The 15537-nt window shown below is 43.3% G+C and overlaps 1 protein-coding gene across 3 annotated transcripts in view; it reads left to right on the top strand.

The window, feature by feature from the left end:
* The window catches only part of TBC1D1 (TBC1 domain family member 1), a 205463-nt gene that overhangs the window by 10480 nt on the left and 179446 nt on the right, over positions 1–15537 (top strand). For all 3 annotated transcript variants that reach the window (XM_073342291.1, XM_073342290.1, XM_073342288.1), the window contains exon 2: positions 7825–8327. In XM_073342291.1, coding sequence (XP_073198392.1) covers positions 7911–8327 — 417 coding nt within the window. In that variant the 5' untranslated portion in view covers positions 7825–7910. The remainder of the gene's footprint in view (positions 1–7824; positions 8328–15537) is intronic.

Below are 15537 nucleotides of genomic sequence, written 5' to 3'. Positions count from 1 at the left end.
GCATGTTTTAAGGGTTGAAATGATGTTCCTTTGCCTCTTGGGCACTACTAAAATTGAACCCTGAAAATCTGATTTTTCTATTACTGTTCATAATTTTAGTTCCAAAAAGTTAGGTTTTGGTGGGTTTTTTTTAAAAGAAGGTCCATTTGAAAATAATATAAGTGTGGACATGGAAAATGATTCAAGTATTTATTTTTTAAAAAAGCAAGTTGATGTCAAGAATCTCTGAGTTTATATTAAATACACTCCAGCGGGTCAGTACTTATTGAAGTATGACAAAACAGCTCACTGTTTAATATAGTTTAATCCTTAGACTTAGCATTGAAAATAACATGTTACTCTCTGCTGTAATGTTAGATGTCTCTAGTTAGGGATACAACATTTTGTAGTGCTGGAATAAAAGAGAACTGGAGGTTATGATTAGAGCTGGGCACAATTTTATGAATACAACCTTTTTTTTAAATAAAAAATGGCCTTTTTTTAAATTGGAAAATTTTCATGAAAATGTTTGATTAAAATTTTAAAAAATCCTTTTTTCAAGGAAACTGGGAAAAAGAAAACTGGGAAATGTGGTCTCGATGAAATTACTATAAGGTGGGTGCACAATTGATTGAAAGACCATATTCAGAAGAGTTATCAATGTTTCATTGTCAAACTGGTTATCTAGTGGGGGCCCACAGGGGTGAGTCGTGGTTCTGGATCTATTCAATGTTTTCATTAATTACTTGGATAATGGTGTGAAGAATATGTTTATAAAATTTGCAGATGTCACTAAGCTGGGAGGGGTTGCAAGCACTTTGGAGGACGGGCTTAGAATTCAAAACAACCTTGACAAATTGTCGAATTGGTCTGAATTCAACAAGATGAAATTAATAAAGACAAGTGCATAGTACTTGACATAGGAAGGAAAAATGAAATACACAATTACAAAATGGTAGTCCAGCCCCGACCCAGCGCCTCAGCCGGAGCGCTGGAGCGGGGCTGAGCCGTGTGGTCCGGCCCCCAACCCAGCACCCCGACAGGAGCGCTGGAACGTGGGCCAGGCCAGATGCAACCCATGGGCTGTAGTTTGCCCACCCCTGAGCTAATGTCATAAATAGAGAAGAAGGATAGTCCAGTGGTTAGGGTGCTAACCTGGGAGTGGGCAGACCTTGATTCAAGTCCCTGCTCTGCCACAGCTTTGTTATATGACCTTGGCCAAGTCACTTTGGGCTCGTCTTCACTACGGCACGACATCAGTTCCATTGATGCAGCGGCACTGATGTAGCACGTCTTGCGAAAACGCGCTATATTGATGGAAGAGCGCTTTCCCATCGATGCATTTACTCCCCCTCCCTCAACGAGAGGCAGAAGCTATGTTGGTGGGAGATGGAGGCAGAGCTTAGAGTCGATGTAACTTGTTTACAGTAAGTTATATCGACTTAAGCGGTAGTGTAGACAAGTCCTTAGTCTCTCTTTTCTTCAGTTTTCCATCAGTTAAATGGGATAACAATACTTACCTACCTCATGGGGGTGGTGTGAGGGAAAAATACACTAAAGATGTGAGGTGCTCAGATACTGTGGCAGTGGGAGCCATACAAGTACCTAAATTAAAGAGATTAGGTGTTGTTAGATATTTTTGATTAGAAGCAGCAGTGCTATTCATTTATATGTGATTATTGTGTATTTTAGCCTCAGCATAGAGAAGGAGAATATGGATGGAGTGTGGTATCACATACAGAGCCCTGAGTTCATAGTTGGTTTGGGTCACAGATGAAATGAGTTTGCTGGTTTTAGTGCATGACACAAAGATAGTCCCCAGCTGGTCATAATCTGTGATCAGTCTGTGTTCTTGAGACCCACATTTACAGTTGCAGGTCAAGGTAAAATACTTTTTTGTAAAGAAGTTTGCATAGCACCTGCCTATCACTGTGCCTGGTTCTAGGAAGTGGTGTTTGCCTCTCACTTTCCTGGGCAAAAAGGATCACTACGTTCACCCAAAAACATTGAAAATGGAAAGCAAAGTTTTGAATTACAGTCCTGCTGCATGTATTAACCATATTGATTTCAACTGAGAACAGACTTTGCTTAGCCTTGTTATACTGAGACCATTATGCTCGCCCTTAAGTAACAACAAAGTTATAATCAGTGAGCTCGATTTTCATGGTCTTTGCGCTGTGTGCCTGCTGAGCCCCGAACGAATCAAAACCACCTGGAGAGTTGCTGAATTGTTTTCCATTTTCACTGTTAACAAAAAAAGTTTCACAATTGCGTCTCAAACAGAGAAGAGAGAGCTTCATTTCCCTATTGGGAGTTTGAATCCCTGACAGAAGCCTTTGCAAGAGCACAGCGGTAATGACGTTATAGAGCATTTTGTTGGTTAGACAAATATAGAAGTGCTTTGTTAAGCTGAGGTCAACTTCTGTGACAGTGTGTTTATAAACGAAGAAATTTCTGGACTGTTCCCTTTGCTTTCTGTATATGAAATGAGCTGTACATGGGAGATGTTTAATATAATTGAAATGAGGCCTACAAATATATATTTCATATTTCTTATAGTATTTACATCTGTTGGGGCCTTTTTAAATTCTTCATGCATCTAGATTGTTAGCAAATTCAGAGTTCTGGCTCATGGACTGTCTTTGCACTGTAGGATTCTCTTGCTAAGCTCACCAGCCCTGGAATCATTAATAATAAAGCCATAAAAGGGCATTCATCCACAGTTGGATCCAAAAGTTCCAGAAGAGAAGGCTATAAAAAGGCCCAGCATCTGTATCCATCTTTAAATCTTGTTTTTTTCCTCCCTGCAAAGTAGTTACAGAACCATGTTTTCCCTTTTCGTTCTTTTGGAAAGTGGTCCGTTTTTTTAAAACGTTTTCAAAAATTTTGTGTTTTATATACAATGTAACATTTCTAATAATATTATATTCCCGCCCTCCAACCCGTTGAAAAATAAATCTCATTTTTGCAATACCCACACAGCTGATATAAACTTTTCAAATTTTGAAAATTTTTGATGGGTAACACAGACTAATTTTTCATGAAAATTTTTGCAAATTTTTTCCCCATTTTTTTGGCCAACTCTATAAATGAAGAAAGACAAACAAATGTACTGTAGCCATAATAAAGAAATGAGTACGTGATTTAGTATAACAGATTTGCTAAAATAAACTTACAATAAAGATGATTGTTTACCGTGTTGTTATAGCTGTCTCTTGAAAAAGAAAATTCATAATAAAGAGTTTTAAAAGAGCTGGTCAAGTTTCTATCTGGATCATTAACATTTCTTTTTAATAAGTCCTGGAACGCTGGGGAAGTTCCAGAAGACTGGAACTAAGCTAATGTTGTGTCAATATTTAAAAACGGGATAACCTGGGTAATTATAGGCCTGTCAGTCTGACATTAACCCTTAGCCAAAAAAAAAAAAAAAGAAAATGGCTGACACAGGACTAGATAAGTCTTCACTGCAGAGGATGTGAAGGAGAGTCTCAAACCTGAGTCATTCTTTTTAGTTGACAAATTTGAGGAAATGTCCTAAACTGAGGAGTCAGTAGAGGAGGTTTTGGAACAAATTGATAACTTAAATAGTAATAAGTCACCATTTATGGATGTACTGATGTAGCTCATGAAAGCTTATGCTCAAATAAATTTGTTGGTCTCTAAGGTGCCACAAGTACTCCTTTTCTTTTTGCGGATACAGACTAACACGGCCGTTACTCTGAAACCTAAATTACTCAAGATAGTTAAAGTCCAAAGCTGACTGCAAAGAGTTACAAAGGGATTTCACAAAATTGGGTAACTGGGCAACAAAATGACAGATTAAATTCAGTGTTGATAAATGCAAAGTAATGCACATTGGAAAAATATAATCCCAACTCTACATACAAAATGATGGGTCAAAATTTGCTGTTATCACTCAAAAAAGAGATCTTGGAGTCATCCTGGCTAGTTCTTTGAAAACATCTGTTCAATATGGCAGTCAAAAACGCTAACAATGTCAGGAACGATTAGGAAAGGGATAAATATCATAGAGCCACTATAAATTCATGGTGCACCCATACTTGCTATATTGTGTGCAGTTCTGGTCCCCCCATCTCAAAAAAGTTACTTTAGAATTGGAAAACATACTGAGAATTGCTGCAGAAATGAATAGTGGTACGGAACAGCTTTCATATGAGGAGAGCTTAAAAAGTCTGTATCTGCAAAAAGAAAAGGAGTACTTGTGGCACCTTAGAGACTAACCAATTTATTGGAGCATAAGCTTTCATGAGCTACAGCTCACTTCATCGGATGCATTCAGTGGAAAATACAGTGGGGAGACTTTAAATACACAGAGAACATGAAACAATGACTGTTACCATACACACTGTAACAAGAGTGATCAGGTAAGGTGAGCTATTACCAGCAGGAGAGAAAAAAAACCTTTTGTAGTGATAATCAAGGTGAGCCATTTCCAGCAGTTGACAAGAACATGTGAGGAACAGTAGGAGGGGAAATAAACATGGGGAAATAGTTTTACTTTGTGTAATGACACATCCATTCCCAGTCTTTATTCAAGCCTAATTTAATGATGTCCAGTTTGCAAATTAATTCCAATTCAGCAGTCTCTTGTTGGAGTCTGTTTTTGAAGTTTTGTTGTTGTAATATTGCAACTTTTAGGTCTATAATCGAGTGACCAGAGAGATTGAAGTGTTCTCCGACTGGTTTTTGAATGTTATAATTCTTGACATCTGATTTGCGTCCATTTATTCTTTTACGTAGAGACTGTCCAGTTTGGCCAGTGTACATGGCAGAGGGGTGTTGCTGGCACATGATGGCATATATCACATTGGTAGGTGTATGGGTGAATGAGCCTCTGATATTGTGGCTGATGTGATTAGGCCCTATAATGGCATCCCCTGAATAGATATGTGGACACAGTTGGCAACGGGCTTTGTTGCAAGGATAGGTTCCTGGGTTAGTGGTTTTGGTGTGTGGTGTGTGTTGCTGGTGAGTATTTGCTTCAGGTTGTGGGGCTGTCTGTAAGCAAGGACTAGCCTGTCTCCCAAGATCTGTGAGAGTGATGGGTCATCCTTCAGGACAGGTTGTAGATCCTTGATGATGCTTTGGAGAGGTCTTAGTTGGGGGCTGAAGGTGATGACTAGTGGCGTTCTGTTATTTTCTTTGTTGGGCCTGTCCTGTAGTAGGTGACTTCTGGGTACTCTTCTGGCTCTGTCAATCTGTTTCTTCACTTCAGCAGGTGGGTATTGTAGTTGTAAGAATGCTTGATAGAGATCTTGTAGGTGTTTGTCTCTGTCTGAGGGGTTGGAGCAAATGTGGTTGTATCATAGAGCTTGGCTGTAGATAATGGATCGTGTGGTGTGGTCTGGATGAAAGCTGGAGGCATGTAGGTAAGTATAGTGTCAGTAGGTTTCCAGTATAGGATGGTGTTTATGTGACCATCACTTATTAGCACCGTAGTGCCCAGGAAGTGGATCTCTTGTGTGGATTGATCCAGGCTGAGGTTGATGGTGGGATGGAAATTGTTGAAATCATGGTGGAATTCCTCAAGGGCTTCTTTTCCATGGGTCCAGATGATGAAGATGTCATCAATGTAGCGCAAATAGAGTAGGGGCATTAGGGGACGAGAGCTGAGGAAGCATTGTTCTAAGTCAGCCATTAAAATGTTGGCATACAAAAAGTCTGGGACTGTTTAGTTTAGAAAATAGATGACTAAGGGTGATATGACAGAGATCTATAAAATGAATGGTATGGAGAAAGTGAATAGGCAGGTGTTATTTACTGTATCACATAACACAAGAACCAGGGATCACCAATGAAATTCATAGGCAGCAAGTTTAAAATAAACATAAAGTACTTCTTCACACAACACAATCCATTTGTGGAGCTTGTTGCTGGGGGATGTTTTGAAGGCCAAAAGTATAACTGTTCAAAAAAGAATTAGATAAGTTAATGGAGGATTGGTCCATCAATGGCTATTAGCCTGATAGTCAGGGACGCAACCTCATGCTCTGGGAGTTCCTAGCCTCTGAATTCCAGAAACTGGGAGTAGACGACAGGGGATGGACCACTCAAAAATTGCCTCTTTCTGTTCATTCCCTTTAAAGTGTCTGGCACTGGCCATTGTCAGAAGACAGGATACTGGGCTAGATTGACCGTTGGTGTGACCCAGTATGACCATTCTTATGTTCTCTAGATTAAATAATAATTAAAGGATTATATAAATAACATGGTTTTATCGAAAATAGATCTTGTCAAACTAACCTGTTATAATTTTTTGATGAGATTGTAAGTTTGATTGAAAAAGGTAATAGTGTTGTTCGTTACATAGTTAGATTTCTCTGAAGTATTTGAGTTGATATCACACAGCACTTGCATTTAGAAATCAGAAGTATACAGAATTATCACAGCACACATTAAATGGGTTAAAAACTGGCTAGCTAATAAGTCTAAAAGTGGTAGATTTCAGAGTAGCAGCCATGTTAGTCTGTATCTGCAAAAAGAACAGGAGTACTTGTGGCACCTTAGAGACTAACAAATTTATTAAAGCATAAGCTTTCGTGGGCTTCAGCCCACTTCATCGGATGCATAGAATGGAACATATAGTAAGAAGATATATAGACACATACAGAGAAGGTGGAAGTTGCCATACAAACTATAAGAGGCTAATTAATTAAGATGAGCTGTTATCAACAGGAGAAAATCTTTTGTAGTGATAATCAAGATGGCCCATTTAGACAATTGACAAGAAGGTGTGAGGATACTTAACTTAGGGAAATAGATTCAAATATGTGTAATGACCCAGCCACTCCCAGTCTCTATTCAAACCCTAGTTAATGGTATCTAGTTTGCATATTAATTCAAGCTCAGCAGTTTCTCGTTGGAGTCTGTTTTTGAAGCTTCTCTGTTGCAAAATTGCCACCCTTAAATCTCTTACTGATTAGCCAGAGAGGTTGAAGTGTTCTCCTACCGGTTTTTGAATGTTATGATTCCTGATGTCAGATTTGTGTCCATTTATTCTTTTGCGTAGAGACTGTGCGGTTTGGCCAATGTACATGGCAGAGGGGCATTGTTGGCACATGATGGCATATATCACATTGGTAGATGTGCAGGTGAATGAGCCCCTGATGGCGCAGCTAATGTGATTAGGTCCTATCATGGTGTCACTTGAATAAATATGTGGACAGAGTTGGCATCGGGCTTTGTTGCAAGGATAGGTTCCTGGGTTTGTGTTTTTGTTGAAGCAAATATTCTCCAGCAACCACACAACAAGTAGGGCTTGAACACTGGGTCCCAGCTTGACTCAGGCTCAGGAGAGTGAGTTTGTGTGTGAGTGTGTGTGTGGGGGGGGGCGGCGGGTGAGAAAACCTGGATTTGTGCTGGTAATGGCCCAACTTGATGATCACTTTAGATAAGCTATTACCAGCAGGACAGTGGGGTGGGAGGAGGTATTGTTTCATGATCTCTGTGTGTATATAATTTCTTCTGCAGTTTCCACGGTATGCATCCGATGAAGTGAGCTGTAGTTCACGAAAGCTCATGCTCAAATAAATTGGTTAGTCTCTAAGGTGCCACAAGTACTTCTTTTCTTTTTGCGAAGACAGACTAACACGGCTGTTACTCTGAAACCGCTCAAACCCTCGAGTACCATGGGGTCGAAGCCCTGGGTTAGCGTGATTTGTATGTAGATGGAAGGAGGATTAGGCTTGAACCTGAGTTTGAACCCTGGGTTTACATTGCAGTGTAGAAATGCCCTATGAATATTTCCATTATTGGTGATAATTTTTAAATAGAAAATTCTCAATGACTGTTACTCTAACTGTATAAATATTTCTTTCCTTTCAGAATTCCACTACTGTGCAATGAAAAGAATCTTCATTCCTGGGAACTGAAACTGGTGGATTATTCCTAGCTCCCTTGATGATTATAAAATGGAGCCCCTATCATTCAAAGTTAAAAAACTTCAAGCACCCACTGATATCTCAGTGGATTTTAGTCTCCAGCTTGTTGGTTCTCTGCCAGTGCATTCTCTAACCACCATGCCAGTGCTGCCTTGGATTGTGGCAGAGATTCGGCGGCTCAGTATGCCGTCTTCCATGGAAGAACCTAGCACCAGCCAAATCCGGCTTTATGTTTCACCAGCAAGCCTGCGATGTGGACTAGACACAGGGAAAAGCCAACAGTGGGATCCTTTGATTTGTTCCAGCCTGTTTGAGTATAAGCCACAGCATGTCCACAAACTGATTCACAATAGCCACGATCCAAGCTACTTTGCTTGTCTGATAAAGGATGGAGCAGTAAATCAGCAAAGTATCTGTTATGTATTCAGAGCTGCTGATCAAACAAAAGTAAGTAAAAAAGCAATTCTCAGAGCTTGCTTCGCTCCGTGAGATATTAGAAGCTGATTTATAGAGCATGATGTAAATGCACAAGAGAAGTTAATACTGTGTGCTTGAAAATGAGGTAGTTTTTCTGATCTTTGGATCTTTTCATTACAGTCTGAGTTCTTGAAACTCTTTTTACAAAGTAAGGCCTCAGTTTTGCAAAGACTTAACACATGGGCTGAACTTTACATTCTTTTTACTGTGTGAAGTTAGGCACATGTAAATCTTTGCAGGATCAGGGCTTAGTTTACAATAAGCTAGTGATATGGGCTGAAATCCTGGCCCCGTTGAAGTCAGTGGAAGTTTTTCTATTGATGTCAGCGGGGCTAGGATTTCACCCATAAACTGCCCTGGACCTTCTCTAATTCTGCATTATATGAGTAGCTTGTGTTCCCTCTGAGAAGGCTGTAGTGCTAAAAATAGGCATCCAGTTCTGCTCTTCTGATTCAAGTGAGTAATCTGCTAAAGCTACATTCTCAGATGAGTAAGGTGAGTAAAACTGGGCATTTGGTTTCTGCAGCTGACCAGTAATGTTTAGTGGGCAAAGCAGCAGTACCATTGAAATATAAGTTGTAGTTATTAATATTGGAGGCAGAGCTCACATTGGGCCAAATTCTTTATGCGTTACTCACGAGAGTAGCCCCACTGAAGCACCTCACAGGGACTCTTTGCATGTGTACAGCTTATCGGATTGATTTATGTACTTACAGCTACCTGCTCTGGAGCAAGTCAGGGTATAACACCAAACTTGTGGTGCCTGGCTCAGAGCTGGATTGGACACAGCTTTAATTAAATTCCCCCAAGATAAAAAGGCAGCTAAGTAAACTAACAGCCAAATAGGACTTAAATCACAAGCACTTAAGTGAGAAAATACTGTCAAATTAAAAATGGGCCTCTTGATAAGATCTAAGATGAATTTCAGTACAGGATGGGGAGTAGATGTTTTAGGACAGGGGTCTCAAATGCAAATGACCATGAGGGCCACATGAGGACTAGTATGTTGGCCCGTGGGCCGAACCACTGACCAGACCACCCCACCCCACCCCACACTACCCTGGCCCCGCCCCCACTCCACCCTTCTGTGAGGCCCCGTGCCTGCCCCGCCTCTTCCCACCCCTTCCCTGCCCCCATTCCAACCCCTTCCCTGAAATCCCCACCCCAACTCTGCCCCCTCCTGCCCCCAGGGGGTGCAGGAGGGGTGCAGGGTGCGGCAGGGGGCTCAGGGCAGGGGTTGGGGAGCAAGAGGTGTGTGGGGTGCGTCAGGGGGCTCAGGACAGGGGGTCGGGGTACAGGGTGGGGCAGGGGGCAGGGTGTGGCAGGCAGCTCAGGGCAGGGGGTTGGGATGCAGGAGGGGTGCAGGGTGTAGCATGAGGCTCAGAACAGGGGTTTGGGGTGTAAGAGGTGTGGGGGGTGTGGTGGGGGCTCAGGGCAGGGGGTTGGGGTGCAGGGGGGTCAGGGTGTGGCAGGCGGCTCAGGTCAGGGGGTTAGGGTGCGGGGTACAGCAGGGGGCTTAGGGCAGGGGGTCGGGGTGCAGGACTGGTGTTGGGTGCAGCAAGGGGCTCAGGGCAGGGGGTTTGGCTGCAGGAGGGGTTTGGGAGGCGGGTCTGGCCCGGCACTCACCGGGGGCAGGGCAGGCTCCCTGCCTGCCTGCCCCGCCCCCTCACCACTCCAGGAAGCGGCTGGGACCTGGGGCGGGGCACAGGGGTCTGTGTGTTGCCCTGGCCGCGCTTCCAGGTACTTTCCCTGAAGCTCCCATTGGCCGGGAATGAAGAACCGCGGCCAGTGGGAGCTTCGGGTGAGGTACCTGCAGGAGCAGCCAGGGCAACACACAGACTCCTGTGGCCCCCCTCCCACAGGTCCCGGCCGCTTCCCAGAGCGGCGCGGGGGTGGGGCAGGCAGGCAGGCAGGGAGGGAGCCTGCACTGCCCCGGTGCGCGCCGGGCCAGAGCCGCTCTAGGTAAATGCTGGGGGGGCCACGGGGAGCAGGAGGGCCGCAGATAATAACCCTGTGGGCTGTGTGTTTGAGACCCCTGTTTTAGGACTTGGCACTGAGTAGAAAGAATCTGTTATATATGTGTGGGTTGTGGTTTTGTTAGGATCATGGTTAATAAGCAACTTTGATCACCTCCAGTACAATTTCTTCTGCAACAACAGAGTGAAAAGCAAAGTACTATTTCCACTTGCTTGATCAGACTCTGGAGCTGTTTGAAATAAGAGAGAGGGGGAAATATAAAGATTTGGGTTTACAGTTTCAACTTTGTCCATAAATTTTGGATGCCAGAGTCTATGATCATTATTGTTTTAATTTGGAATTGCCTTATCTCCGTTTGTTCTCCTTTACAGGGTCCATTTATTCTGTCTGTGATGCGTGCATGTAACTCCCATTAACATTATTGAAAGTTGTGTATGCTTATCAAGGTGAGAGAGAGATCTATGTATTGAGACAGCAGGGTACCCAGATTGGGAGCACAGCATTGTCTAGGATCATTATTGTTTTAATTTGGAATTGCCTCATCTCTATTTTGTTCTCTTATAGAAGAAACAAGTATTAGAAGTCTAACTTCTGTGGACTGAGTGACTCAACAGTCTCTTGCTCCAGTCCATTAGATATCTTGTCCCAGAGGACTCCTTTCAGTGCCTGCAACATTTGCTCTGAGGAATCAAACAGCAGTTTTCCAGATTTAGATTGTGTTGGCAAGGTCAGCTTCCTTTCAGTTGCTCCTAGGATGGACAAAAAATGTTCTGCATATTTTTTCTATTTGTGCTTGTTATTCAGAAAGAGAGACAACAGTCCAAATTAGCTTGGTGACAGAGCTGAGGTATTAAAACCTTGTTGTATATGAACCCCCCACAGAGCAGGTCTTGAACTCACACTGGATTTACTATACTTATTTACCAGTCCAGTCTTACTGAATAAAAGTTTAGAAGTTATGATCTCACCCTTGTGAAAAACTAAGGCAGAATTTGGCTACGTTGGGGAAATTAAATCTCTCCATTGGGTCAAATATAACTTCTTAATACAGTGGTTGCAGCTACAGTAAATTTTATTACTTATTCTCAGTGTTACTTTTCATTACCCACACCCCTCAGGCTCTCTCCAAAATGTTGTAATAATTAGATAGAGACATCTGATCTATTTTGATTAAAACATTATAAGATACAAGGTCCACAACCACTTTCATCTCTGTGGATGAATCTGGAAAAGACTATGGTTGATGTAGATGGAATTCACATTAAGACAGGGCTCCTGCCCAAATTAGGTTGAAAAACCAGTCTTGAATTACAACAAAAAATATATGGTTATGAGTTCACAAGCACGATCAAATAGGGTTGTCAGCTGTCTCGATTTTACCCAGCCAGTCCAGTTTTTGGCTTCTGTGTCCAGGTGTTATTTAGGGATGCCAGGTGCTTGGTTTTTGACTGGAAAGTCCGGTTGAAAAGGGGACCTGGCGACGCTAAATGACACCTGAACCAAAAGTCTGGTTACCGCGGGGTGGGGAAGGTGCTGCGTCATTGGAAAAAGGCAAATATAGTGCCCTTCTTTAAAAAAGGAAAGAAGGAGAACCCGGGGAACTGCAGACTGGTCAGCCTCACCTCAGTCCCTCGAAAAGTCATGGAGCAGGTCCTCAAGGAAACCATTTTGAAGCACTTGGAGGAGAGGAAGGTGATCAGGAACAGTCAACATGGATTCACCAAGGACAAGTCCTGCCTGACCAACCTGATTGCCTTCTATGATGGGATAACTGGTTCTGTGGATAGGGGAAAGCAGTGGACATGATATATCTTGACTTTAGCAAAGCTTTTGACACTGTCTCCCACAGTGTTCTTGCCAGCAAGTTAAAAAAGTATGGACTGGATGAATGGACTATAAGGTGGATAGAAAGCTGGCAAGATTGTCGGGCTCAACCGGTAGTGATCAATGGCTCGATGTCTAGTTGGCAGCCGGTATCAAGCAGAGTGCCCCAGGGGTCAGTTCAGGGGCTGGTTTTGTTCAACCTCTTTATTAATGATCTGGATGATGGGATAGATTGCACCCTCAACAAGTTTGCGGATGACACTAAGCTGGGAGGAGAGGTAGATACGCTGGGGGGTAGGGATAGGGTCCAGAGTGACCTAGACAAACTGGAGGATTGGGCCAAAAAAAATCTGATGAGGTTCAACAAGGACAAGTGCAGAGTCCTGCACTTAGGATGGAAGAATCCCATGCACCGCTAAAGGCTGGGGACTGACTGGCTGGCTAAGCAGCAGTTCTGCAGAAAAGGACCTAGGTATTACAGTGGATGAGAAGCTGGATATAAGTCAGCAGTGTGCCCTTGTTGCCAAGAAGGCCAACGACATATTGGGCTGCATTAGTATGAGCAAATCGAGAGAAGTGATTATCCCCCTCTATTCGGCACTGGTGAGGCCACAGCTAGAGTATTGCATCCAGTTTTGGGCTCCCCACTACAGAAAGGATGTGGACAAATTGGAGAGAGTCCAGCGGAGGGCAGTGAAAATTATCGAGGGGATGGGGCACATGACTTACGAGGAGAGGCTGAGGGAACTGGGCTTGTTTAGTGTGCAGAAGAGAAGAGTGAGGGGGGATTTGATAGCAGCATTCAACTACCTGAAGGGGAGTTCCAAAGAGGGTGGAGCTCGGATGTTCTCAGTGGTGGCAGATGACAGAACAAGGAGCAATGGTCTCAAGTTGCAGTGGGGGAGGTCTAGGTTGGATATTAGGAAACACTATTTCACTAGGAAGGTGGTAAAGCACTGGAATGGGTTACCTATGGAGGTGGTGGAATCTCCATCCTTAGAGGTTTTTAAGGTCCAGCTTGACAAAGCCTGGGCTGGGATGATTTAGCTGGGGATTGGTCCTGCTTTGAGCAGAGGTTGGACTAGATGACTTCCTGAGGTCTCTTCCAACCCTAATCTTCTATGATTCTGTTAACTTGTGCCAGCCCCTGCTCAGCCAGGGCCACCTCCTACCTCCAGGCAGGCTCCTTGAGATGATCTAGTGAGTGATGGTGGGGGGAGAGGAGTGAACAAGGGCAGGGCCTTGAGGGAAGGGATGGGGCTTTGGGTGAAGAGGTGGGGTGGAGGGGCCTGGGGAAGAGGCGGACTAGGGGCGGGGTCTTGGGGGTCCAGTTGCCAGCAATTAGAAAGGTGGTAATCCTGCTACCCAACCATTCCTGAAACCACGTCACTCTTCTTTATGTAGGATAATTAAAAAAATTGAATGTAAGGCTGTTGCTGGGCAGTAAATTAAGTATTTTTTAAAAAAATCACATAAATGAACAAATACATGTCGACTATATATACCTCATTACCTCTTGCCTTATCCATAATTAATTGACCAGTTGCTTGTGGGCATCAGGGAAGAAGCAAGTCCAAAGGTGGAATCTGAAGGAGGAGAGGGCAGTGGCCTTACAGATAAGTTCAGGGAGCATGTCCCACACATTGGGGCAGCCCGGACAGAAGAAGGCAGGAAGATGGCTGTGGGAGAAACAAATAAGAAAGACTAGTATAATTGACAGGGTGAAGAAGGGGCAATGTAGTAAGAGACAGTAGCAGAATTGTGAAGGGCTTTGAAAGTGGTGATAGAAAGCTTGAACTTAGTGCATGGAAATGAGACAGCCAGCAGAGGGTGTTGAAGGGAGAGGGTAACATAGTCATAACAACAGAGAGTGAGAAAGTATCTCCGCAGCAGTGTTCTGAATGGACCAGATTTTATTAGCTGAACACTTTTTTTTATAATCATACTGAACCAGAATGTAGGCTTGATCACTTGTGAAAGAATGTTGTTCCTATTCTGGGGTAAAATATTTTGGTAATGGGATGCAGAGCCTTTTGCCTTTGGAGCATTGACTCAAATCCAGACCAGTGGGCATACCTTCCTGTGGGTAAGAAAGGGTGCCCTTGTATTCTGCCTGGATTTAAACCAGAGATTTAGAGGATAAAAGGCTCTGTATCCTACTCTCCCAAGTAATGAACTCTACATAATTCCAAATAATGCCATGATTCTGTATTAAGATTTTGTAGCCACACTTCCCTTCTTCTGAAATGTCCTGCCCAAGATGGAAGCAATGACCCATTGTGGTATGGTTCCATCACTCTCTAGGAACTTATAGAATCACTTCTGTTGCAGCACCATGACGGTAGGGCTTAGCTGCTCTGGATGAAGTATAGGGGTAAATGGAGGACAGTATCAGGGAGCAGTTACTGTATGTGGCAAACTGCCTTAGGGACCTGACTCAGAATCATGCAAATGTCTGCACGCACAGTCCTGCCCTGCGCCATATTATGTTCTGTTCTGCATTTGATCATGCCTTAAGAGCGTTTTTTTGCACAGATGTGGGCAGCAGAGCCAAGAGCATCTTTATGGAGGGACAGGGTCAAAGGGCCTAGAACTCCCCATTCCATGCAAATCGCTGAACTCTGTAGGATTTGGAGGCTGCATCACGTAATTCATCTATGGTCCCACTCTGAGGGGACCATTAGCTGAAAATTCTACAAGGTGGCACTATTGTAGTTTCTTAAACTCTTTGTCCTCAGACGGCAAGTTAACCATGGGAGAGTACAATGTGACTCCCAAGCTGCTAGACTAAAAGTCACCTCCGGTTGATGATGTACATATCAGTCTGATTTCTAATGGGCAGGGTTCTACAAAACACAATTCATCATCACATGTTGTAACCTTGTTGGCAGTCTCAACAGAGTGATTGGGTACTGAGTGGGCTTTGTAATTTCTAGAGATATTCCCTCTAGGACACAGTGTAGACTTATATGTTGGTACCGTGCCCAGATTCCCTCATTTTGATGGATCATTCGTTTTGGTCCCAAGGTGGCTTATGTTCCACACAAATGTGATACTTCCTCACCTTTATTGCTGAAAATTATTTACATCAGAAATGCAGAATTTCTACCCCCCCTCCTTTTTAAAATATGGTTCCCTCCCTCCCCTAGTTGGGATTTTATGGATGGAGAGGTATGGTGGACTGAAGTGAAGGTGGGGAAACCTGTACTGCTGTTCTCCATGGGTAAACAGAGTACTTTAGCGGTTACGGTTTCTAATCTGTCACCATTTTTGAACATTTAAATCCACTTTGGATATAACTGAATGAGAAACAGATAATGACAAGCTAATAGAGCATTGTTACAGGATATTGCTCTCCTACTGCTTCGTAACTGGCAAG

This window comes from Lepidochelys kempii, chromosome 4 (assembly GCF_965140265.1).
Source record: "Lepidochelys kempii isolate rLepKem1 chromosome 4, rLepKem1.hap2, whole genome shotgun sequence".
Taxonomy (NCBI): domain Eukaryota; kingdom Metazoa; phylum Chordata; order Testudines; family Cheloniidae; genus Lepidochelys; species Lepidochelys kempii.
Note: the sequence above shows the minus strand (reverse complement) of the source record. Positions and strands in the feature narration are given on the sequence as shown.